Below are 27,373 nucleotides of genomic sequence, written 5' to 3'. Positions count from 1 at the left end.
AATTTAAGGGGGTACTAAAGTCTCATTGATCAAGATAAATAACATTTTAGTGCAATATATTAACAAATCAAAATTAATGCAAAAAACCCATGATGAACAAAATATCAGAATTTTAAATAGACTGGATCTGACTCCTGTACTTGCTCTACCCTGCCTCACTTGCCTCACCCTAATCCTGGTCCTGATTAGCCCCTCTCCACTCCCTTCAAGCCCCCAGAAACCACGAACGTACTTTCTCTCTCAATGGATTTGCCTATTCTGGACAAATGGAATTATACAATATGGGATATTCAATAAATGCAATTCAATAAATGGAATCACAATATGTGGCCTTTTGTGCCCGGCTTCTTTCATTTGACATAATGTTTTAAAAGTTCATCCATGTTGTAGCATGTGTCAGTAGTCTGTTCTTTTTAATTGCAGAACAGTATTTCATTGTATGGACATGCCACATTTTGTTTATCTGTTCACTTGTTGGTGGACATTTGGGTTGTTTCTACTTTTTGACTATTATAAATAAAGCTCCTATGAACATTTGTGTATAAGTCTTTGTGTGGATATGTTTTTTTTCCCTCAGGTAAATAACTAAGAGTGGGATTGCTGTGTCATATTTTAAGTGGACATCTGTTAGAAACTGCCAAACCATTTTCCAATTTGGCTGTAGCATTTTGCATTCACCCTACTAATGGAAGAGAGCTACAGTCGTTCCATGTCCTTGCCACCACTTGTTGTTGTCTGTCTTTTTGATTATAGCCATTCTAGAGGATATGTAGAAGGATCTCATTGTGATTTTAATTTGTATTTCCCTAGTGACTAATGATGTTGAGCATCTTTTCATGTGATTATTAGTCACTTGCATACCTTCTTTGGGGAAATGTCTATTCAAATATTCTGTCCATTTTTGAAATTAGGTTGTTTGTCTTCTTTTTATTGAGTTGCAAGAGGTCTTTATATATTCTGGATACAAGCCCTTTATCAGACATATGATTTGCTAAGGTTTTCTCCCAGTCTGTAGCTTGTCTTTTCATTTTCTTAATGATGTCTTTTGAAATGCAAAAGTTTTAAATTTTGATGAAGTCCAGTTTATCAATTTTTCAGATGGATTGTGCTTTTTGTGTTCTGAAAATGCTTTGTCCAATCCAAGGTCACATAGACTTCCTCTTATGTTTTCTTTGAGAAATTTTATAATTTTAGTTATAAAACTTGGGAGAGATACTACAAGGAATAATTCTAGGCAGTGTGAGAACAAAATGAAAAAGTGAGGAAACTGAAAGGGGAAGGTAGGAGAGTTTTAAAGATGAGTTCTATCTTCTTTCAAATTGTTTCTAGATCTAATTTCTGGACAAATGAGAAAATGTTTTATCTCAATTAATGAGGAAACCATACCTGTTTGATCTGATCGAGATTTAGTATTAGCTTTATCTAAATAATATCAATATTAGCTGGCAATGTTGCCTTTATCCAGAGTTCAAATGTTTGCTGTAATGTGTACAAATATACAATACCATAGAAATGCATGAAAGACATTCAAACCAACACCCAAAACACACTCACTTCATGGACACAAGCAAACGAAATGGCTCGATGATAATTTGTCACTGGGTGGAATGTTAAATGAAAGAAATCCGGACTTGAGATGGGTGAGTACCAGATGTACATGAATGGATCACGGCCATAAAATGCAAAGAGGCATTGGGTATGACACAGAAACAAACCTTGGAGAAATATCACATCCTTGCTGCATAAAGGCACCCAAGGAAAACCAAAGACTGTTAAATATTCCAAATTCATTTGGAGGATCAGGAGGGCTTTGTGGGTCACGAGGTTCTTCATTGTTATCTTCCAAGTGCCATTCGTAAGGGCTGAATCTGCTGACTAGGAAAAGAACTACACTGACTCCAATGTAAGCGAAGACGATGCACATCCAGATTTCATAAGCCAAGGGATCCAGAAATGAGAATACGCCTGGTTTTGATTTCTGAGGCTTCTTTATCATGATGGAGATGCCCAGGCTCATAAACGGCTTTGAGAAATCTATGACTTCTTCACGGACCAGCGTTATAGTGAGTGGAGCAACAGCTATATCAGCCCTCTGGAAAAAAATTTTTTTTGTCTTTTAGAAACAGTATTTCCATTGGTCATTTGCCACTTAATATACCTCATTGGTGGAAATATAAAGTCTTAAATCACTACAACCAATTGATTTGTCAACGCTTTGGTTAGAAAAGTAATAGCATTCAATGGGTTCTAAAATGTTTTAACTTGATGGTGAGTTAAGAAAAGAACACTGGCTGACCTTTTGTTCTCTGAGAAATATTGGCTTGGAGCAACTGACTCAATTTTTTTTCCTAAATTTTTTTTGCTACTTGGCAATTCAACTTGTACTCCCTTGTGACATATCACTGTTTAACTCTTGTTTTCTTATTTTAATTTTCATGCTTTTATGTCTTATCTCCCTCACTTGACTGGAAATTCTTGTGGGGTAAGCATAATAGTCTATACTTCCTACATGTGCCTCCCTCCTCACCATGAGGTGCAACAAAGGACTTACAGTACTCAGTTTAATATTTGAGTGTTCACTATTACTCTTGAATTGTTTTTTGTCTATTAAAACATAGGTTCTTTGCAGGGAGTGACTCAATCTTTTATTTTTGGTATCTATCACTGCAGCAGATCCTAAACTAAGGAAATTGTAGATGCCTAGAAAATAAGTTGTTGATTATTGAATATGATATATGCAAACATGAAAGAATTCTGCATGGGCAATAACAAGAGTAAAGTAGTTACTAGAATACATATTAATTGATATAGTAAGCCATCACATTGAGCGATAAATATCAGTGTAGCACTCACACGTATTGGATCAACAAAATAAATGTGTCAGTAGTGCAACTGCAGAATTAGCTCAGGCAAAGGCAGGCGATGTTTTTATATTAATCCCATGAAAATAGGCACTAGGAATTTCTGCACTTATTTCTTTTGTATTCCACAATTGTTCCTTTGTGACAGCAGTAGGTTTTAGTCTGGAGGCAGGCCTTAAAATGCATACCTAGAAAAATGCTTCTGACTAAGGAAAGGCTTTTGGATGGTATATCAGATATAAAGTGAAAACGCAAATTTTGATGATAATTTATTTTCTCTGTTAAATAGAGTTATGTCTCAATATCCCCACCAGTGGGGAGGGGTAGGGGAAGAGATAGAGTATGTTTTTAAAGAAATGATGTTTTACTACTTTGAATTACATATGGTGACTCAAAATAGTTAAGAAACACTTTTAAATTAATTTAAGGGGAAATACAGATAACAAATAGCCAGCTAACATTTATTCAGCGTTTACTCTTTGTGAGGCACTGTGCTAAGCACCATATATATATATATATATATATATATATATATATATATATATATATATATAATCTCATTTAATTCTCACACTAACCTGGAGGTTGGTACACAATCACTCCCAAGTTAAAGAAGGAGAAACTGAGGCACTGAGAGGCTGGGATTAGAACCCTGGTCTTCAGATTCCAGAACTCACCCTCCTAACTACCATAATGTTCTAACTCCACAGATACTTGCAGGTTTCTTCTATATACTACTTCTATGTACAATAATCAGCCTCAGCCAACACCTCTCAGGTTCGTTTAGTGCATATTTAAGCGCCTATTCTGTGCCAAGCACTACTTTTGGTGCTAGGGGTGAAGCAGGGAGCAAGACAGACAAAACTGACAAAAATCTTTACTCTCATGGAGGACATCCTATATCCTAGTGGAAGGTGCAGAAAGTATGCATTTAATGAAGCCAACAGCCTGCTGACTAAATCTACCTTGATGGCTCACTACTATCTCAAACTCACCATTTCTAAAATTAAATCCACCGTCTATCACTGTAAAGTTGATTCTCCTCTAAGTCTGTGAGTGAGGCTTATTTCAAACTTTCCCCAGTCCCTAATCCTTACCAGTCCTACTGTCTCTGCAGATGATCTTGCCTCATTCTTTATGGAGAAGATGGAAGCCATCTGATATGAGCTCTAGCACCTCAGTGTCCCCCTTCTCCTTCTCAACATATTGCTGTATCTTCATCCATCCCTTCTGTGATTCCCATATCATAGAAAATGAACGCTTTCCTTTTTTAAATGATTTTATTTTTATTTATTTATTTATTATTATTAGTCTTTTTGCTGAGGAAGAGTGGCCCTGAGCTCATATCTGTGCCAATCTTCCTCTATTTTGTATGTGGGTCACTGCCACAGCATGGCCACTGACAAGTGGTGTAGGTCTGCACCTGGGATCTAAACCTGTAAACCAGGGCTGCTGAAGTGGAGTGCACCAAACTTAACCACTATGCAACTGGGCTGGCACCTGAACTCTTTCTTTTTAAGATTTAATCTACTTATTCCTTGTATCCCATATTCTTCTGTCTCATCTCAAAACTCAGCTCCATTTATTCTCTTTTACTAATTTTTCCTTCTCAGTCCATTCCAGTGGTTCTCAACTTGTGATTCCCTTGACTAGCAGCATCAGAGTCACTTGGGAACTTGTTAGAAATGCCAATTCTCAGGCTCCACCACAGATGTATGGAATAAGAAACTCTGTGGGGGGGCCGGTGCCTCAGGTGGCCCTCCAGGTGATTCTAATGCTTGCTGTAATTTGAAAACCATTGATTAATAGTATTCACTTAAAATCATACTCAGGTAATTCTGTTTATTGACAAACAAAAATGAAACAAAAACCACTCCTCCCACCTTTTATTGATCCTGCTACCCTCTTAACCATATGACATCTCTCCCTGTCACCATCAGTCTTCTTGTAAAAATACAACTTTACTATCTGTTGATTTTAACACCACTTTGTCCTTATACACCTGTGATCTAACTTTCGTCCCCTCCAATTTACTGAAATTGCTTCCTGAACTATATACTTGGTTATCAAATTCAAAGAACTTCCCACAGACATCCACTGCTCATGTGACACCAGTGGTCTTTTGCACTATTATACCCTTTCTTTGGCTCTTGGATACTGAAGACTGGTTTCTCCTCCTACCTCTCTGAATGTTCCTTCTCTGGCTCTTCTTCCTAGTTCTGCTCTCTCAATCGAGGTGCACCTTTGCACTTCCAGAGTCTATTTACAGGGCCTGGCTTAGGAGATAATCAATGAAGCCTTGTGGAATAAGCAAGACTCCTTTAAGGGTTCTGTCCTTCACGTTTCCCCCCCGGGTATTACTACCTATCGCTTCACCTCTCCCTTCATTGCAGCTAACTCCTGAATCGCCAGTTCCACATTTCTAACTAGAGGGGAGCCAAAGACAAATTTTATCTATTTTACCCTTTTGCCTGGGACCAAACCTGGTCATAGAAACAAAAGCTACTGAAGAGAATAGAATTGGCCAGAAAGCTAGTGGGTTTTTGTGGCAGAAAGAGTCTGAGCCAGCTAGAAAGTGCCTTGTCATGCCAAGAGAATTCACAGATAAGGCCACCTTCTATCCTTGCCAACATATTTCTGTCTCCTACTTAGAACATTCCAATACCCTACTAGTATCATTTCCCGTTTGATGTTATTTGAATTTAACTACTTAATTTAACTCGTTTTTGATCTTTTAAGTCTAAATAATTGATAGTTTGAAGAGAAATCGCCATTTCTTTGTTTTGGAAGGAAGAAATAAGAGGCATTTGTGAGAGAAAATCACTTTGGACTGAATTTAAGGGAACTGAGCTCTTTTTCAAGCAGGTAAAGAAAGGAGTTTGAGAATCTTGACACCCTTTAGGAGAAAAGAAGTAACTCGGTAACTGAAACACCCACCAGATGATAAGCACAGCTAAATACTAATAAGAGGTGGCTAGATAGACAAAGAGAGACTTCTTGTCTGGTTCCCAGGAACACGGAGCAAAAGAAGAGATTCCCAAAGGAAGCCATTCTTAGTTTGAAGTACTTTTGAAGTCACACAAGACAACGGGAAGAACCTGCTCGCCTCAGGTACTTGCCTTTTTCCCTCAGCTTGGCTTTTCTACCTTTTTTGAATTGTTTCTTTCTAAGGAGCTTTTTCAAAGAAGATGGAGCTTGATTTTTGGAGGGTGCTCATTCAATGTAGAACAGCGTTAAAGCTGTGCTCAATTAAGACTCATTGATGTGGACCTGGCTCCAAAATGAGAATTCCCCGTGCTGAACTTTAAAAAAAAAACTTATTATAGATGGAAAAAGACAAAGGACTAGCAAAAGCAGGTGGAAGAAGGCTCAATCAAGAGAAAGGCAGGGAGCTACTGATCAAGCCTCAAGGACAGCCAGCTGGGTAGGAGACTTAGCACCTTCCCCCGCCTCCCATCTCTTGTATGCTTGGTGAGACCAAAGCAGCAGAACTGTCATATCAGCTCATAGCCAGCCTTGGAGAAGCCCTTGCTCTCTGCCATCACTATCCCCTCCTCCATATGAAAAGGATTTTGTGATGGTTGGTTATTTCAGAGCTCAAGACCTGCTTGGCATACTGTCTGTAGAGCAATCAACATGATTATTAAAGGAAATGGGGAGGAGCAGGTAACTAGTGTCAGAAAATACCCATTTAGCTCCCCTGCGACTGCCATAGCATGCAGATGAGGGGGAAGATCATTTTCAAGGCAAGTTAAAGATTTGGGAGGCCAACATTGAGGAAAAAGTGAAAAAGGCCACTCCCCAAATGGCATCCTTTTCCTGGTCTCTGCTGCTTATGATAGCCAGCTATGGCTGGGTTAGAGTGTTAAGAATTACTGATGGAGGGGCCGGCCTGGTGGAGCAGCGGTTGAGTTTGCACGTTCCGCTTCTCAGCGGCCTGTGGTTTGCCGGTTCAGATCCAGGGTGCGGACATGGCGCCGCTTGGCAAAAGCCATGCTGTGGTAGGCATCCCATGTATAAAACAGGAAGATGGGCATGGATGTTATTTCAGGGCCAGTCTTCCTCAGCAAAAAAGAGGAGGATTGGCAGTAGTTAGCTCAGGGGTCATCTTCCTCAAAAAAAAAAAAAAAAGAATTATTGATGGAGCTAGAGAGTAGGTGAAATTCTGACTCAGTAGTGAAGTGCCTCACTTGAGGTGTCCTGAACCAGTCCAGCAGTCTTTTGTCCTCAAGCCTCTGCCTGTGCTTCTAGAAACAGCAGTAGGTAGGCCATTTTCAGCAACTTAGGTAGGTAAGTAGGTGGTATGAGGGTGCTCCGGGTGACAGACAAAACCCAGCGAATGGAAAGAGCTCAGGGTAAGAGTTTGGTAGTGCTTTTGCTTGTATCTTAACTACTTAATGGATTTTAATCAAGCAGCTTAAGAGTGGCTCTGTGGGCTCAGTAAACACACCAAATTAGGTTTGATTTTTCCACTCAGCGGTGGCGAACCCAGAGCAACTGCATTATTGGAGGGGATTTAGCTCGAAGGGATTTATAATTCCTTTCAGAGGTGAGTTGCCAAAGTTGTAGATTTCATAAAACTTAAAACCCAACAAATTCATACATATAGGGATGATGCAGTTAAGAGTCTGACAGGTTTAAGACAGAAACGACACTTAGTTTAAATGTTGCTTAAAAATTTTTTTTGAGGGGCCAGCCCTGTGGCCGAGTGGTTAAGTTCACGGGCTCCACTTTGGCGGCCCAGGGTTTCGCTGGTTCGGATCCTGGGCACGGACATGGCACCGCTCATCAGGCCATGCTGAGGCGGCGGCCCACATGCCACAACTAGAAGGACCTACAACTAAAATACACAACTATGTACTGGGGGAGTTTGGGGAGAAAAAAAAGAAGATTGGCAACAGTTGTTAGCTCAGGTGCCAATCTTTAAAAAAAAGTTTTTTTTGAGCGGAAAGGCTTATGTTATATCTTAAAGTATTTTTATCTGATTACCTGATACGAAACTTTTAACCCACCTGGAGACTATGCATGAGCAGGAGCTTGTCAGCCACAATTTTAAAGCACTTTCTGAAAGCAAGGAGGAGGACAGGAGAGAGGGGGTAGGCAATGTATTGGTGTGTGATGCATAAAATATTATATGTTATCCAAGAGAAGAGCCAGACATGACATGACCTCTTATTCCTTTATCAACCGTAAGGTTCTAGTAGCCTTCAGCAGACATTTCCTTTGGAAAGTTTAAATGTATTGGCGAAAAGAGTGGGACAGAATCAAGCTAGACAATAGGGTTGTAACTGCTGCATGTTGGGGGACAGGACTTAAACTGCTTTCTTGGCTGTACTCTATGGGATATTTACCATCTGCAATTGTTACGATCTGGAGAGAGGAATGAGATCTATTTAAATCTGTGCAACAACAAGCAGTGTCACAACGGGATCTCCTCGTTTCTTTATTCAGAACAGATGTCTCAGTCTGGATCTATTGGTTAGGGCTCCTTGTCCTTGGGGAGCTGAGAGAGTTAATGACAAAGTGGAGACAAAGGAGTGTCCCTGCAGCTGGGGGAAGGCCTTGTGAGACTAAATTTGGTTGGAAATATTTCCCCATTCTCTTTGCTCAGAATGGCAGACTTCCATGTGTCATTAATGCTCCTTCCTGGAGTTCATATGCATCATTTGAAAGAGAGGGGCACTTTTATCAACCCATCAGCTCTTCTGCCAAAGCCCAGTGTAATCTCCTAAAGAATAGAAGATAATATCTGGCATCTGTTACTGCACCCTTGCTTCTCTGCCTTTTAGTTGGAGGGACAGATTGACTTTCTGTCTTTCTTAATGGAAAATGAATCTATCTTAGGATAGTGACAACCTAAGAGATAATTTCCTCTAGGTAGAGAAATGTCAGTGCGACTATCATCTATAAAATTGCCATTTGTCCTGGAAGTGTGAAGGAGTCTGGGTATGCCCAGGAGATGTGACCTAAAATCAACCGTCCCCAACCCCATCTCCATCCCCAAGCTCTCTGCTCTCTTCTAAGCCGGTTGTACCGATCTGGGCAATAGTTTGTCTGGCCTTTGGCAACTCCCCCCCTCTCCTGTCTTTATCCAGTTCTAAGTGTTGGGAACATAAGGAACATGGCAGCTGCCAGATGGGAGGTGTCCTTTTGTCGATTAGCACCTCAATTTCCTTGTAGCTCTTTCCCTGACTCTCTTTTTCCGTTAGATCATATCTCCTCTCAAGGGGCAGAAACCTCCAGCTGTCTATATTGGGTTTTCAAATATTTCAAGTGATAACTAGAGATGTGTAATACTTATACTGGAGGCCACAGATAAGCAGGATGGATATCTTGGATGGAAAAGCTTATAATCCAACTAGATTGTAAGCCTTTTGAAGGCAGGTGGGGATGCCATATCTGATACAACACCGATCTTCTCATAATCAGACAAGTTTAGTAAACTGAGCCAGTGTGACCCGAGGGACAGAGCACTGGACTAGAAGTCATGAAACCTGACTTATAGTCTAAACTCTGCCAAACTGCATGATTTTGTGAGCTTGTCACAATCCCTGCTACCATTCCTGTCATTTGTATCCTACAGCAGGCTTTGGTTTCCTGGATTAACCAATGGGCAATTCTTGTGTCCAGTCCGGACTGGTCCCCATATTTACCTGTAAAATGAAAAAGTAGGCTGAAGGATGTCCAAGAGCCCTGATAGCAACAAAATGTTTTAAAATGTCCTCTTAAAACGCATGCTATTTGGGAGTCGTAAAAACTTGTCAAGTCATTTGAGCTGGGGACAATTACCAAGTGGTGATCTTATAGATATCCAGCTCAAAATCAAAACTGCTAAAAGCAGGTGGACAGTTTCAAGTCCATAATGTTCTGAAGAGCTTACATAATGGGGCACATTGTGTCCTACTGATGTTTGTTTCAAAAATAGCCTCCTTAGCGATACACGGTGCCCCAAACATCAACCTTGATTTGATTTTCTTTAGAGGAAAAAACAACTCATTTAGGAATCATCTGAAAAGGGGCTGATTGGCTTCTTTCTTCTTTGACAAATTTAATTCATTTTGACTCTTTCTTGAGACTTTATGGCAGATACCGAAATCTCCTTTGCAAAGCTTTTTTCATCTCTACCTTTCTTCATTTTTTTCCTATTCTGATCTGTTTCACATACTAAAAACATAAAAGAAAATACCCTAAAGATAAGCAGCACCTGTCTGTGTAGTTTTCATGTTAATTGCAAGACATAGTTTCATGTTCTCTGTCCTTTTGCTTATTAAGCATTTAGGGAAATCACTGGGGGTTTTCTGCCCTTGTTTTTCTTAAGCAACTTGCAAACCACAAGAGGCTAGGCCTGTCAGAAATGAATGCCTGTGTTTTTACTTTCCTCCATTTCTATCAATGATAGAGAAGTTGAAAACTTCCCAATAATGAAAGATTAAAACTTCTAAGTAAAGATGAAGACACATTTAGCTTATGAGATCATCTGCCCTAACAGAGAGCTGTCACTCCAAGTATAAGAATGTCCATTTTTCATAGCCACACGTTTTAGAGGAGGGTGGGATTTCACAGTCCACTCAAATGGGTTTGTTTGCTCTCAGCTTCCTGGAATCAACTTGTGTTATAACCCCAGGAAGCATCAGAAACTTGTTCTGGGTCAGAGGAGGGAGGGAGGACACTTCTGTAAGCGCCTTCCCTGGGTATTGCTTTTGTCTTTAGTAGAAAGAACTGGAGGGAAGAGATGGGAAGTCTCCTCCTGGAGAATTTTTACCTATTCAGCAGTAGAGAGATGGCTTCTAAATTGCTAAACAAATAAGAGACTCTGTAGTTCTCAAGTTCCCTCATTCACGCATACACAAATTGAAAAGAGGAAGAGAATGTGGAAATTGAGTGCTGTACAGAGGACATGCCAGAGAAGAAACCAAAACCCAGTGAGAAAGTGAGTCTTTGTCTGAACAGTGTTAGGAAACCTGCCTTGCTCCACATCACTGTGTCTAATATCCTGCTCAATGCCAGGAGGGCACTGAGCTATTTACAGTGTGACAGGTTTTCTTTTGAGACACTAGAGAGCTCTGGCTATTGCGTGACAACAGGCTGGCAGAGCTCATGTCAGTTACTCTGGCCGACTAGAAACTGATACCCTAAATTCCTTGCCATGCCTCTGTGATCAAGCACTCTTCTCCCCAATATGGTTAAGGCAACAAGGGCCTTTGCAATAAATTTAAACTATCTTTTCAGATGGGATGGGTCTGAAACAACACTTTGGCTGTTGAGCATTATAGGGCAATGGTTAAAGAACACGGACTTCATAGTCAGAGACCTGGATTCAAATCATTGTGTCACTACAAACTGTTTGGTCTTGCCATGAGACTTCATTTCTCTAGGCTTTAATTTTCTCACCTATAGAATGATATTAATAATGGCATCTCCCGTGGAGGTATGTTATAAGGATTATGTTACATAATGCCTGTAAAACACTTAGCACAGTGTCTGCCAACTCGGAAATATGCAGCAAATAGCAGCTTATAATAATAATAAAAATATTATAAGATTACCTCCTACCATGAACTCAATTTAATGAATATTAAATTCTGGGCTGGGCATTACTGCGTACCAGGCATTCATTCATTAGAACAAAAAGTGAGTATCTACTATATACCAGGTAATGTGCTAAGAACAGGGGAGAGCTGTGAATGAGTGAGGACCTCTTGGAGCCTGAGTGTTGGGGAGATGAGGGACAGGAAACAGAAGACGACTTGATCACTAGCTCATAAAGTGAGAGGTTAGAGTTGTGTCAAGATGGTTCAGAGCTTCTTAGGGTCCTCAGAAAGCACAACAGATGCTCTGACTCTTGCTTAGCCCCCTCTCTCTGATGTTAGAAATTCTTCTCTTTCTTATAACTGGGTTCACTTGAATCTCATCTGCAACTCAGCCCTGCCCCAGTTCCCAGGACCAACCTTGACCCAAGACAGGAGATAACTGGCTCCAGCCCCATAGCTGGGGGCTGACGTTCAAATTGCCTTGCTGCTTCTCTGACTGGAGGATGGTGCCCTAGTTTTGATACTTGAGGTCCAGTCTCATTTTAAGCCTTAATTCCCTTTCCGTGGCCTTATTTTTAGAAATGAGCTTCTGCCTTTGTGCTTGTTCCTGAGGACCTGTTCTGCAAACTTATTTAGCGACCCCAGTACTATCTTACGATTGGAGAGCTATACCTTAATCTTGCTGACTCCCATCTCAAGCACTAAAATCCTTATCCTGAACCTCAGTCCAACAGATAACTTGGATGTTTGCTTTTTGCCAGCTTCTTCTCAGTATATCCACCTCCTAGATTCCTCTATCTTCCCCTAACCTGTTGTCTAGACAGGGACTGGTCATTGCAAGTAATCCTTGTCTGTTAGAACTAAACCTTTGCCGCCACTACTTGCACTTGGGTTGATTCTCTAGTGACTAACCACCCAATGGGAAGTTCTTATGCACAGTTCTGCTTGTCTTCATATGCCTCACTGGGTGGCCCAAGATCTGATATTCCTAATCAGAGGCTAAAACCTTTTAGAGTTAAGCCGCTGAGGAGCTCTGAAGATACTGCTGTACCTCCTTTTAAAAGGCCTGATTATCAGTATAATTCCTTTGTACTTGGCCCATGGGCAAGCCATTGACAGAGTCATTCTGTTCATTCATTCATTCAGCAAGTATTTATTGAACTTCTATTATGTGTCAGGCTCTGGGATACTGAAATGAATCAGATATGGCTTCTATCCTCAAGGAGTTTATAGCCTAGTTGGGGCAGCTGACCTTGTAAATAGATAATTATAATACAGTTTCAAAAGTACTATAAGAAAGCAAAAAGTACCATAAGGAAGCAAAAAGCGGGGGCACCTAACCAGACTGCAGGTGGATAAATGGGATTAAGGAAGGCTTTCTGAAAGAGATGATAGCTCTGAGTTCTGGAGGACTGGTAACTGGTGTTAGCTGGTTGAAGAGAGGCAAAGGCACTTCCAGGCATGCCTTAAGTGAGAGCTAGGCACCTTCAGGTAACAGCACACACCTTGCTATAGCTGGGACATTGAGGGTGAAGGGGAAAGAGAACAAGATGAAGCTAGAGAGATAGGCAGATGCCAGATTATGAAGTGCCTTATTTGCCATGCTAAGGAATTTGAATTTTATCCTGATTTTTAAAGTAGGAAATTACAATAATTTGGAGATCTGATTTGCCAGAGTAAGAGCAGAGGCAGGGGAACCAGTTAAATGACTGACAGATGATAAGATCCATAACTATGATGATGATGGTGGTAATGAAGAGTGTGTCTGGATTTGAGACATAAGAGTAGAATTGATAGGACATGGTGACTGACGAGATATGAGGGGAGCAATTAGGAAAGATAACTGGGTTGCTTAGGCAATGAGGTGGGCGGTGATTCTGCTACCTGAGAGAGTGAACACAGAAGGAACAGATTTTCAATAGAGGGCAGGCTGTACTTAATATTGCCAAATACAGTTCCCTGATTCTACTTTTCTTTTAGGAGAATAATTCTGTTGCTCAGAGAATGCTATTGACAAGTTACCTTTACAGAATTCAACTGTAGAAGAAAGCGTTTTTCTTATAGACCATAGGAAAACTATACAATTGGATGAGTATTGCACTTGGAAATTAAATCCTCTGAATTCTTTGTTAATTGAAAGGCATAGAAATAGATGAAAATAGAGTTGAAAAAAATCTTACCCCATAGACAAGTTCCCCAACCATGCCGTTCCATATTTTAGTCTCTGGATCCCTTGCACCATATTTCCCGTCGCCGACAATGGACAATTTGTATTTGATCCTTACGTGTTTGGCTATTTCATAGGCTAAGTCTACACAATAGCCTTCATATCGCTCATTTCCTTCCAGTTGCTCATGGTTCTTCTTATACATTACGTATGGTGATTCCTTTGGGACCAGAAGGAAGAGCAAATGATTACTCCTATACATTTTTCTAAGTGATGATAAACATAGTAATGAAATTCCCCCCCCCCCCACCCTGTGGCTATTGAGGTTTGGTGTGTGAAAAGAGCCTTTAAAAATTTTTGCGTGATAAGCAGAAGAGCCTCAATCAACTATTCATTGGCCTACACATTCTTTGGAGTCCTTAACTGATGATTTAAAGAAATAGAGAAGGATTTAAATTCTTTCTGAGAGTTTGAAAGAAGGACAAGTTTTTATCTGTAAAGTCTTTGATTTAGTCAAATTGGGCAGAGGTAGTTCTCTTAGTTACATGAAGGTGAACTGCCTTTGATTTCTCCAGATTTACTATGTAGGAACCACAGCCAGCCCAGGGAAGCCCAAGGAAGCACTGTGGTCTTTGTGAGGTTAGGGGCTATGGCTTATTCATCATTATATCAGGGCCTAGTACAGTACTTAGGATGAAGTGAGCATTTGATATGTATATTTAAATGAAAGGTAAACTTCAGCTGAATCTTCATTCAATTAATCAGTTTCAAACCTAGTGGAATACTCATTTTTAATCTGGGTTTGTACTTCATTCAGTAAAAACATACCAGCTTTTAGAAAAACATTTTAAAAGAAAATGAGAATACTACCCCAAATTTCAACAGGGCTTTGAATTTTTCAGAAAAGCTTTACATGGTGAATATTGCCTTGAAATGGTCTATGACATAGGCAGGAGATTATTATTATACCCATTCCATAAATTAAAAAAAAACACAACCTGAGGCTCAGAGAAGTTGTGTCTTTCACAGTTAAACACAGGTTAGTAGTAGACCTCATATTAGAACCCTAATCTACTCTCTCCTCCACACAACAGTGTTTCCCCCACAATGGAGAATTGGATTTCAAAGTATCAGTCCCATAGTTGGGGGGAGGGAGTAAAGAGAATGACATCTGAAACTCTTCTGAATTCCTATTTTTTCTCTTTTTTTTAGACGATATGCTGTTCATCATCATGCAAGATACTCTGAGAGATTCCAAAGCTGACCTGTTGGAAGTTTTCACTGCTTGAATTTGAGGTCTTCCCTACTGGCTGAATAATGCTTTTCAGATGACAGAAGCCTTGCTGTACAGAAAGCCCACCTACCTTCTCTCCATACTTACCAGAATGGTAGTCACCACGATGGTCCGGTTCTCTGAGGATGCACTGTCATTGCTGATTTGCTGATCTGAGAAAGGCACAAACCTTTCATACTCATTCCAGTAGCCAGCCTAGAAAGAGGAGACATTTGACCTGGTTGCCTATTTTTCACTCAAGAAGTGCTACATAAGATTCAAGCGTTATTGTGGAATGAAACTTTTTTTAGTCGCTTGAGTTTTACAAGGATTGACCTCCTCTCTCCCTCTGTCTTGCCACCTTGACCAGGACTCCAACACACACACACACACACACACACACACACACACAGATATGCTTGTTCCTTCATCCTGAGGGTTCCCATCCCCATCTCACTTTTAATTGATATTTTGTAAAATAACTTATCCCACTGTAGCATAATCAGTCTTTTTTTTCTTTAAACTCATATAGCAGAAAAATACTTTGCTTTGAACTATAGGAAAGCTGGGATGTGGGGGTGGGAAACCAATGAGTAACCTGTAGAAATGAACAAGATAATTTACATTTTGAGATTTTATAAAATGGCTACTAAATCCCCTAACTCAATAGTTGAGTTCATGCCTAACTCAACTATTACTATGATAGAAGAAAGGTGGTCATTATAAAATTGAGCTGTAGCGAAAGGTAGTTTGTCCAGAGTCCTTTTGGTGGGTGAATTGGCAAAGTGGAGAGATATCTACTTTCCAATTCTTTTGCTAAAACCGTATGTACCTTGATAGCTTCTGTTTAAATAACAACATGCTGTAAAATTTGTGATTCCTTCCCTTTATTGTAGGGAGCTGTTAATAATTCTTGAGTCTACCACTTTTATAGGGCGAGCCTCAGAGGGAAATACTCCTTTAAAATGTGTAGATGGAACACTGATTACAAAACTACTCTGCAGCATATCTACACTATTCACTGAATGGAAAGGCAAAAATGATGTGTGGGAATCTGCATTTTGTGTTTCCTAACACCTGTTTTCTTGCATCTGAAGGCTCTCACTTTCTGAGAGAGTTTTTCTTTGGATATCTGTTTTGGTTACTTACTTTTCGAGAGCCAGTGACTTTCATTTCATACACATCGATGGTATAATTTGTCCTACGTCCATAAGTGTCAAATTGGATGTTTCCAGTCATTCCTTGTACTTGCACCTGGTAGAAAGGGAAAATGTAAAATTTCAAAATAATACCACATTATTCCCTTTCAGCTCTCTGCGATGAAGTCTGTTGACAGTTTTTGGAATCTTGGAGAACTTTTATCTTGAGTCATTGAGCTTTATATTCACCAGATCAAGTCTATACAGATTTTCATTTCCTCCCCAGTATTTTCTAGGTATGCCTTTTAGTTATGAAGCTTTGAGTGGGTGGGATAGGCAGTTACCTATATGATACAGTGAGGGCTCTACCACCACTTTTTCAAGCGCCTGAAATTTCCACCATTAGTCTCTTCTTAAGGGAGTAGCCTGAAGTATATTTTTAACTAGAGTAATGCATTCTTTTTTTTTTAAAGATTTTTTATTTTTTTCCTTTTTCTCCCCAAAGCCCCCCAGTACATAGTTGTACATTCTTCGTTGTGGGTCCTCCTAGTTGTGGCATGTGGGACGCTGCCTCAGCGTGGTTTGATGAGCAGTGCCATGTCCGCGCCCAGGATTCGAACCAACGAAACACTGGGCCGCCTGCAGCGGAGTGCGCGAACTTAACCACTCGGCCACGGGGCCAGCCCCAAGTAATGCATTCTTTTAAGCCATGAATTCCTTGGAGGCTGTGGCTATGTCTTATTTTAGTCTTCCTAATATCTGAACATAAGCTGGTTTCAATAACATGGACTCTGGAGCTCCTAGATTCATATCCTAGCTTCATCACCTACTGACTGTATGACCTGATGATGCTCCTTAACGCTTTTGTACCTCGGTGTCCTAATTTGTAAAATGGGAAATCTTAGTGGTACCTATCCCTCAGAGTTGTTGGGAGGATTAAATGACTTATACCTATGTATTTCTTAGAACAGTGTCTGACACATAGTAAGTATTGCAATACAGCTAGCTATATTAATAATTATAATTATTAATCAAAATGAATTTAGTTCTGTTTCTTGAGAGGGATGTTTCACATTTGCTAGCTATCACAGTAACAGGGATGAGTTTCTCCTTATTTAACACATACCCAGCTACAGAGGTAGCAGAGAGCTAGGCCAGGGGGCGCTAATCCATAGACAGATGAACTTTCTTAAGTCTAAGGAATCAGGACTATGGAGTACTAGATAAGAAAGCTAGGGGTAGTGAATGGCCTGGACACCTATTTGGGATTCCAAATGCAGATTCATATATGCCACAATTTTTCCTGGGTCTAGGCCCAGTATTATGAACTAAAAGAGGCCATCTCTGCTGAGTGGAGATATTTCATTACCTACTTTACAGTTCAGGGACACTGCATGAAAGACCCCCTATAAATATGTCATTATTGTTATTCACTTGAATTACTTATCTGGTGAGTAAAGGTCAAGGAATTTACTTCAAAGAAAAAGAATCTGTCTCATTTTCCTAAGATGAAAGGACGGAATACTTTTTCATCACTTATAGAAAGTGAAAAGCTATTAAGCAAGTCAGAAGTGGTAATGGGCTTGTGCTGCAGAAGGGAAAATTGATGGTAAATATTAAGGAGCATCTTTTAAAAGGGGAGTGGGCTTGACCACCACCAGTAGGAGACTCTGAAACTCCTTTTGAAGGGGAAATGCTCCAATGTGACTTCCTGAAGACAAAATAATTGTTGTACTGACCCAACAAACCTAAGCACTACTACCAGCTTAGGCTTGCAGAGGTGATGTCACACTTCTAGTTAAAGAAAAGGTCCTTTGTTGAGATAGAACTTGTTTATCCAGTAGGATGGGTCTGGTGCATACTGTGGTGCATAAAATGTTCTTTACACTCTATTTTAAGCATTGAATTCTAGGAGAGGAGATAGGCAGGACAGAGACACTGGCATAGGAACTTATTCATTCATTCTTGGCAAGGAAATTCTTCATTACCGAAAACAGCAAGGGTTTCAAGACTCATTGAGAGTTGTATACTTCTAAAGACTCAGTCTATCTGAACATGACCTACAAACTAGACAACAGTCTAGGTACGTCCAAGAGATTCCAGACCCTATGATTAGAACTTTCGTTGAGCAGAAGTAGAATTGGACTACCACTCAGAGAGAAGTCTATTTTTACAGATGTGGTCTGGTATTGAATGTCAGTGACAGTTTTCCACCATCCCTCCTGGAATCCCTTCTTTAATCCTCCCCACTCCCCACCCCAGTCTATATTAGGTGCTTCTTTTACGGGTTCCCATAGCACCCTGTGTAGAACTTAACCATAACATTTTAATCAACTATGTATTTCCGTCTCCTCTACTAGATTGGGAGCATCTCAAGATGAGAGACATTCTTTTTCTGTGTTCTCAGCAACTAATACAGAGCCTGGGATAGAGAAGGTACTCACTAAATGTTTACTGAACAAGTGGAAAAGTTTCAATGACTTAAAATTGTCATATATTTCAGTAGACCAGGCTGAGGCTGATCTTTGTACTGCCTGTACAATGTGAGAATGATTACCCAATTTCCAAGTGGCTTTAAGATCTTTAAAAGAATTTGTTTACATATTAACAATTTAAATGTGAGCTCCGCTCATCTTATGTCAAGTTTGCATACTAGCTTGGAGCCTGATACATAGTTGTTAGTGCTCAATAAATATTTACTGAGTGAATGGTGTGCTTATTTATTCATTAAAACATGCCTCTTAGCAGCTTCTATCAGGCAATCATTTTGTTCGCCAGATTTCTCTGAAGGAAAAGAATGATTTGTTGAGCAACAATTATGTGCTGGTCACAATGAGGGATACTTTTACATCATGCATTCTTACTTTTAATTAACTCAAATAGAATGAGATTTCATTTAATCTGGTAAAATGTTTAGTACTTTAGACCATCCTCCCTTGCAGTCCCTCTGAATAGTGGAGTTTTATTGAGCATTTATCACAAGGTACCATCTAGTTTTGGAAAAGGTTGATGATGCTTTCCAGTCTCTCTGGAGTTATAAGAAGAGGTTGGCCAACAGAAAGAGGTAAAGCATCTTTTTGGCTGAGTGTTTGATCATTATGGCCTGGGGAGAAAGGTTACTTACCTGGCTTATAGCTTGAGCTTTATCAGTTGAGTTAGACATGCAGAAACTATTTGTGCAATAATATGATCAATCTAATTTTTTTCTACCCAAATTGATTTCTTGTCCTTAACTCTAGTAGGCAGTTTTTTATTCGGGGAACATAGTTATTTGTGTATGAATGGGGAGTCAATTGGAGATGCTGGCACTTGCCCCTTGAGGTTTTGTTGATGAAAACTCCTTTTGATTCACTCTGAGGGAGTTTTATTTTTCACTCATCATTATGTTTCACCTGACAATACAAATCTTGTAACTGCTATGAAGGTTGAATTTAATTAACTGCTCTTCAAAATTGTGCAGTGCTACCTCCATAAAACTACACTTAGGGCATTTGTTAGGGAACTGACATAATGACATAAAAATCTGCATGATGGGAGAATGAGTCATATCTCTTTCTTGGAGAGAGACACAGGGGCTACTAACCCCTTTTGATTGAATGCTTCCAACTTGGCAAATTTAAGGCAGCAGTAAGAGCGCCAACTACACAAAATGATGTACGTTATGAGGCCATTACAAATTCTTCGTTGCTGGGTTGTGCACAGAATTATCTTATCGTTGCCCATCTCTTTGTTTATTTGGATGTCCCAAACATCAGGATAATTAAATAAGTAGAAATAAGAGAGTCTTGTACTCTTGAAGGCTCATTTTAATGCATGCAGGCACATGTAGCATAAAGCAAAATATTCAGGAAAGAGCTTTAGCTTGGAAAGCTGCAATGAATGGGCGATGCTGCTCCTAGTGTAAATAATGGAATCTGTTCAAAGGACACTGCTTGAAGCCTTAAATGATCTCCTGCCCAGTAAATACTAAAAACAAGTGACCTATTTGACTGTCTATCCATTGATTCCTTGTACTTTTCTTTAGGCTTTTTCTTTGGGGCATTGGGGAAAAGCCTCTTAAGTAGGCCTAGAAATGTATCATGTTCCTGCATTTCACCATGTAGAACAGTATAAAGGTTCTTTTTGACAACAGAAATATTATCACATTGGCGCAGCTCCACAGTCATCCAGGCTAACAATTTGTATGATGAGGCAGAGTACACCTTTGTCCTTTGTAATGTCTACCTTGAAGTTAGGAGGTTCCTATAGAATATTCCAGTCCCCCTAAGTAATATCACACTTCTGGAAAGTTTGAATTTTTTGAAGCCATTTACATGTTCAATCCATGACTTTTAAGGGTACTGAGTTTGATTTACTACCCACAGTGTAGCACAGAACTAAATATTCATTTGCCCTAAGTTTACCACTTTTCAAGCTTCAAGGAAGAACCCTCTAGTTTTAGATTTCTAGATTTTGATGAATAAATATCCATGCTCTTCTTTCTGCACACTCTGACATTCTATAGACTCTGATCCTATTATTTTTAGTATATCTTCTCTCAGGATTGAGGTCTGTTTTTTTTGGGGGGGGTGAGGAAGATTGGCCCTGAGCTAACATCTGTTGCCAATCTTCCTCTTTCTACTTGAGGAAGATTGTCCTTGAGCTAACATCTGTGCCAATTTTCCTCTATTTTTCTGTATGTGGGTCACTGCCATAGCATGGCTTGATGAGTGGTGTATAGGTCCATGCCTGGAATCTGAACCTGTGAACCCTGGGCTGCTGAAGTAGAGCACGTGAAACTTAACCACTACTCCACCAGGCAGGCCCCTGAGGTCTCATTTTTTTGTGTCTTTTTAAGGTCCCCCCATCTCAATAATCCATTGTGGTCTTTACCATTTTCAGAGCTCTCTCGATATCAATTCCTTGACTCCAGGGCACAGCAGGATTTGCTAAGCAGTCTCCAGCACTGCCTCTCCGGGACACATCCACTCGCTGTCTCCTCAGATAGCGGAAAGCTTCTGCTATGACCAGTATTGCGTCGTGCGTTAATGCAGATGTGTACTAAAATGGATGTATGGAAAACAAGATATCATGACAAATGACACCCTCAAAACTTGCCTTGTTCCTTATGATTTTCATTCATCTCTTCCTCTTGCTCTATGAAGTCACCCTCTTAATTATTTGAATCTAGAGATCTCTCTGGGCAAACCTGCCTTTGATTCATTCTAGAATAATGCCTCCTACCGCATGTGTGCACATGTTAAGATTATTAAGATCAAATGGCTCCAGGGAATCTCTCTCTTGCTCTCAATACTGTGTATCATATTGAGTGAGTGACTACTAAAAGGCCAGGTCCTTTAGAGAGAAAGAAATCCGTGTGAAGTTAAAGGATAGCATATGTAGATTGGAGTGGAAACAGCATATCCTAAAGCAAGACTGGGTTATTGCTGCTTGTAATAGAAAATTCAGATCTGGTATTTACTTAGGGGAAAATGGAAATAGCTAAGTTAGACAGCTTGAAATTAATTTGGAGGGAAACATTAATCATTTCTGTCTGGACCACATTTCTGGAGAACTAGGACCTCTGGCCAGCAATAAATCAGTTTTTGTTTCCTGGGGGGGAGCAAAAACCAAGGCTAGTTTTGGATTGTAGAAAATTACAATTGTTATTGAGTTTTAAATCTGATAACTTTGACAATTCACAGGCAATACTTCATGATGCTACCTCTTTCAGGCAAGAACACTTACATTCTATTCCTTGGATATATTGTGTGCTCTGCTAGGGACGAGGCTAGTCACTCAATACAAGGGTTTGGATTATCTGCAATTTGACATGGTGGACACCTTTTCATTAAATGAGTCAACAGTGTACGATTAAAATAAGCTGGCCCCTGTTTTGCAGAGGTGACAAATACTAGTAGAATATAGAATTCTGTTGATTTTTAAAAATGAAGCAAAACGTGTTATGGGGAGTTTTCTCTCTATATAGTATGTCCAAATACAATTGGGAGTGAATACATTGTCATCTTTACGACTACCAATTTATTTTTCTGACTGTTCTCATGTTACTTTTCTTTCAGGAGCAAATCATCAAGTATGGCTGCAACAGGGGGCATATGTTCTTTGATGAAAAAAAAAAAATCTTTGTGTCTGCCCCTCCTAGTACTACGTAAAGCCAACATAGTGCTGATTTTTTTCCAGCTGACTTCATAGATTGTCAGCAATCTTAATGTAGTCCTTTCCAAGCCATGCCAAAAGAGCTATTTAATTTTTTACTTTTCCAGCTTCTACTTACCAATGTGTGAGCAGGTTAAAAAAAAAAAAAAAGGCCCAAAAGGAAACGTTCGTAAAATATAGGGTAAATTAAGCATCAGGATTTTAATCTCTAGACAACTTTATTTCCTAATCAAAAATATTGAACATCATTTTTTAAAGTGGGCTTTTTGTCCGATTGATATAGAGCAAGTTTCCGTAATGACTAGTACTAAGAAAAAGTAATCTGAACGTTGTAACCATCTATTTTAATATTCCGTTTTTTTAAAGTTATTTGAAGGGTTTTATTTATAAGCCTGAACGGTTCTTCTCAGCAAATTCTGGGAACTTTGCATTACACATGCCATGCGTTATCAATAAATAATCCCTGCCTGAGATTGTCTTCCTTCTATTTTGTACAACCTCTAGAGCCTCTGAGCAGGCACAAACTACTCTGTGGTACTCTTTTCATACTTTTATCCTTGTCCATTTGTTTGTGCCTAACACAGTGCCTGCCACATTCCAAGTACCCCCTAAAATATTGAATAAATGAATTTCTCTCCTCTACCTATTACTTGCTAAATCAAAGGATGGCAAAGAGTAGCTAGGCAGTTTTATGAAAATCTAAATTTGTATAAGGTCACCTAAATGCAGTGGATGGATTTAGTACATAAAAAAAGATTTGAATCATCAGGGAATGCAAGTCAAAACCACAATAAGATATCACCTCAGAGCTGTCAGAATGGCTATTATCAAGAAGACAAGAAATAACAAGTTTTGGCAAGGATGAGGAGACAAGGGAACCCTTGTGCACTGCTGGTGAGAATGTAAACTGGTGCACCCACTATGGAAAACAGCATGGAGGTTCCTCAAAAAATTAAAAATAGAACTACCGTATGATCCAGCAATACCACTTCTGGGTATATATCTGAAGGAAAGGAAATCACTATCTCAAACAGATCTCTGCGTCCCCACGTTCATTGCAGTATTATTTACAATAGCCAGGGTATGGAAAAAAATCTAAGTGTCCATCAATGGATGAATGGATAAAGAAAATGTGGTATATATACATATACAATGGAATATTATTCAGCCATAAAAAGAAGGAAATCCTGCCATTTGTGACAACATAGATGGACCTTGAGGGCATCATGCTAAGTGAAATAAGTCAGACAGAGAAAGACAAATACTGTATGATCTCATTTATATGTGGAATCCAAAAAAAAAAAACCTGAACCTACAGAAACAGAGAACAGATTGGTGGTTGCCAGAGGTAGGGGGTGGGGCGATGGGAGAAATGAGTGGAGGTGGTCAAAAGGTACGAGCTTCCAGTTATAAGATAAATAAGTTCTGGGAATATAATGTACCGTATGGTGGCTATAGTTAACAGCGCTGTATTGTAGTTTTGAAAGTTTCTGAGAGAGTAGATCTTAAAAGTTCTCATCACAAGAAAAAAACTTTCTAGCTATGGTGGTGATGGCTGTTAACTAAACTTATTGTGGTAATCATTTTGCAATATAAACATATTTCAAATCATTATATTGTAAACTTAAAACTAATATAATGTCATATGTCAATTATCTCAATAAAAAATAAAACAAAATAATCATCTTTAAAAAAGATTTAACTGCAAAAGAACTCATCATAGGGATTGTGACCATATTTATTGAAACATGAGGACACTTGATCTGACCATGGGACAGAATGTTTTAAAATAGGACTGTCCTGGAAAAATCTGGCATGTATAATACAATCATTACAAATACAGAGTACCACTTAGCTGGTGAGTGGCTTAAATAAATGAAAAAATGATGTTTAACTCCCAACTTTTCTAGAACATACCAATTGCATAAAGTAAGGTCCCACTTGTATTATGTTCTGATGTGACCCATTCAGAGTGGGCCTGCATAGGTGATTCAGAATGTGTCTCTTCTTTGGTCTATGTCCCCACTGTTCTCCCTTATTCTATTCTTGCCAAGGAGGAAGGCTGTGAGGATGGGTATCTTGAAACCATGAGAAAGAAAATATTCTCCTCCTGTTTCCTTTTTTAGGGAAGGGTCTTGACCCTACTTTCATCTCTTATCTTCATCACAGGAATCCCACAGTCATGGTACATACATACTTTCACCGTATCAGGAAGGAAGAATTTAAAGTCAGTTTCACACTTGAACCAATACACTGAGGGAATAGTTACTTAAAAAATACATTTGAAAGATCCTTTGTGTAACATGAATAACTTTCTGCTAATTTGTCTGTTTTAATTTCTGATTTTTAAATAATAGGATTTCTAGCCATAAGGGAATACATATGAAAAATGTGCACTTTAAGCATGACATTCTACTTTTAATATTCTTATCTTGGTTTCATGAAAATGAGCAATTTAGGTAATCTAATTATTTTTAAAGATACTTTTGCAGGCAGGAAAACATTTCCATTCAATATACGTATAGGCCACACGCACCCTGTATTAGAGCCTAATTCACTTGGGTGTACTGAGATTCATGAAACTTATTAACACAAAGCAATCACATAAATAATGTACAATCTAATTTTCTGTTTCAGACTATCAATCTTCCTTACCCATTCCTGCTGCCCCTACCCTTTGCCCGACTCAGGTTCTTGTAATATTATAAATTGTTAGGAGCATATTACAAATGAAATTCATTAAAAAATTAAGTTAACATTCCCAAACACGGTTTTAAAAGACCTCCTTCTCAATAGCTTCTTTATTTGGGAGTTTAGTTTTCAAATGCAGCAGCATCACCTGCAGTTGTGTTTTAGCATACTTGAAACATTTCTGAGGGAAGACCACTTGATCACAGGATGGCCGTAAGTATATAAAGGCCAGACTGAGATGCTTTGAAAAGCTGTAAGGTTTCTACATGCCATGGAACATTACCTTTAGCGGTGCGTTCTTGGCTTCGGGGAATTCCCTTTCATCCAGCCTCACCCAGCGCTGTATGAACTGCTGAACCATAGGGTTTTCATTGTTGACAATCTGGAATCCTGTAATATTGGCTCCCCCGTGCATGACTCTTTCTAGCAAAATATCGGTGAAACCCTAGAAAGAGATTGAAAGAGAATTGTGATTGTGGGAGGTAGTGAGTTCTTACTCACCATATCTGTTGGTTAGAATGCTAAGGAGGAAATGAAAGTTCCTTCCCCAGGATCACTCTTTAACAACGAAGAAAACCCTGGACACAATGTTATATGTGAATTATATCTCAATAACAACAACAACAACAAACAAAACCTCTGGATATGGACTAATTCCCAGGTCATTACGCCCTAAGACAAACATAGGTGCCAACTTCAAGCAAATGTTTTGATTTGTCTCATTTACCCCTATTTATAGTCTTTCTTCATTGAGCACAAATGTAATGTTTCATATAACTGGAAAATGTTGAAAAAGCTTGGCTCTGGCTAGAGGTATGAAAAACTTCTTGTCAGCTTAACATGCCAAACACAGCAGTTTGCTTCAGATTCTAATGACGAGTACTTTCAACATTTGTGACTTAGAGAAATGCCAAGGAGCAAAACTGACAGCTTGGTTGTATATGATGGTACAAACCCCAGGGTATGTCTCACATGTCTCCATAAATGAGTCTTGACATCTACTTCATAGCATCCACCATTTTCTTCTTCTCATGCTCTGGTTACTGTCTGGTGTCTCTGCCACCTAAGCCTCTTGAAGGAGTCTCTCCAGGTTGACACCAAGTCATCTCCACCTGGGCACCACCAGCTCGACTGGGCATTACTATCTTCTGGGATACATCTCCCAGGAACTGCTGCTATTTCTGCTGGATACCTGTCTCTTGCTAATTGCTGCTGATGCATTTGGGTCCTCAATGGGCTGAAGTCAACATTTATATTCATAAAGAAATGGGGAAAATTCTTCCTCCCCTCTTTTGATTCTGCTCCCCAACATTTAAATATAACATTTTCAAATATAAAGAAAAGTTGAAAGAACTGTACAGTGAACACCCATATAGTCACTACTCAGATTTTACAATTAAAATTTTTCTATCCATCCATCAAACCATTTCATTTTTTTGGATTCATTTCAAAGTAAGTTGTAGACATTAGTATACTTCATACCAAGACTTCGGCACGCAGGTCATTAACTAGAGTTCAATGTTTGTAGCTCTTCCCTTCTTCTTTCCTTCCTTTTCTTTGTTCCTTTTTTCTTTTCTTCTTTTTTTGAAGTAAAATTTACATCAAAAGTAATGCACAAATCTTAAATGAACCACTTAATGAGTTTTGATAAATGCATACACTGTTACACAAATCCCTGTTAGTTCTCTAAAGGTTTTTTTGCATTCTAAGTTTTCATTGAAGTATAATAATCATATAGAAAAGTGCATATATCTTTAAGTATATATAGCCTGATGAACTTTCATAAACTGAACACATGAATGTAACCAATATCCAGGATCGCCATTCTTGTGTGCCTCTCTAGTCACCACCCCTACCCCCATTTCTTTTAATGTTACATTTCTTTAATATGGGCAACAAGGTAGTCTTAGAAAATATTTTAGTGAAACAGCTTTTTCAGTTATTACTCACAGCCCCCTTCCTCTTCCTTTCATAAGTGGGATATGAGTCAATGGAGACTGGACAAAGAGCCAAATGGTTTGCATCACTGAGAATCATTCCTCCTTTCTGATAATCACAAAGTGTTTTTAAAATTACCATTAACTTGTCAGGATGAGTTTTCTCCCAAAGGCCTCCTTCATGAGAGAAACTAAGACTCAGTGTTTTCTCCCATTGCAACCCGCAGAGAGGCTTGCTTGTGTATAAAAAGTCTTACAGAGGCTACAGTTGGGGCTTAAGCCTAATTGTTACCCAACTCCGCACTTCCACTCCCTAAACAGATATACAAATAAAGAGCTGAGACAAAACCTTAACAAGTAGGTTTAATTCATTTACTGTGCTAAACCATATTTGTCAATTAACACGTATTACACAAGAACATTGACCAACTGGCCACTGCTTGCTGGTGGGGGTGAAGAGTGGACTCTCTGGTGCTCTCCTGGGTCTGAAAAGCCTGGGTTGGAAAAATGGACCTCGCTTCCTTGAAAGAAAGGGGTTGAGAATGCTTCTACCACCATCCTGGTCCCCAGGGTCAATGGCCACAGCATGCAGTAGGAAGCAGCATCTCTTGTGCCCTT

At 39.3% G+C, this 27,373-nt stretch overlaps 1 protein-coding gene across 6 annotated transcripts in view; it reads right to left on the bottom strand.

Moving 5' to 3' along the window:
• The window catches only part of GRIA3 (glutamate ionotropic receptor AMPA type subunit 3), a 272,052-nt gene that overhangs the window by 65,297 nt on the left and 179,382 nt on the right, over positions 1-27,373 (bottom strand). For 5 of the 6 annotated variants that reach the window (XR_011499627.1, XM_070502043.1, XM_044763538.2 and 2 more), the window contains 6 exons: positions 25,102-25,263; positions 20,844-21,011; positions 15,982-16,086; positions 14,941-15,048; positions 13,573-13,779; positions 1,716-2,092 (listed from right to left, as the gene is read on the bottom strand). Coding sequence is in view for 4 of the 6 variants with exons in the window: in XM_070502043.1 (XP_070358144.1) it covers positions 1,716-2,092; positions 13,573-13,779; positions 14,941-15,048; positions 15,982-16,086; positions 20,844-21,011; positions 25,102-25,263 (1,127 nt within the window). In the remaining 2 variants the exon portion in view is untranslated. Of the gene's footprint in view, positions 1-861; positions 2,093-13,572; positions 13,780-14,940; positions 15,049-15,981; positions 16,087-20,843; positions 21,012-25,101; positions 25,264-27,373 lie in introns of all 6 variants that reach the window. The other variant, XR_011499628.1, reaches the window with a different exon arrangement.

The sequence above is a fragment of the Equus asinus genome, chromosome X (assembly GCF_041296235.1).
Source record: "Equus asinus isolate D_3611 breed Donkey chromosome X, EquAss-T2T_v2, whole genome shotgun sequence".
NCBI lineage: Eukaryota > Metazoa > Chordata > Mammalia > Perissodactyla > Equidae > Equus > Equus asinus.
This window is presented reverse-complemented; position numbering and strand designations above follow the sequence as displayed.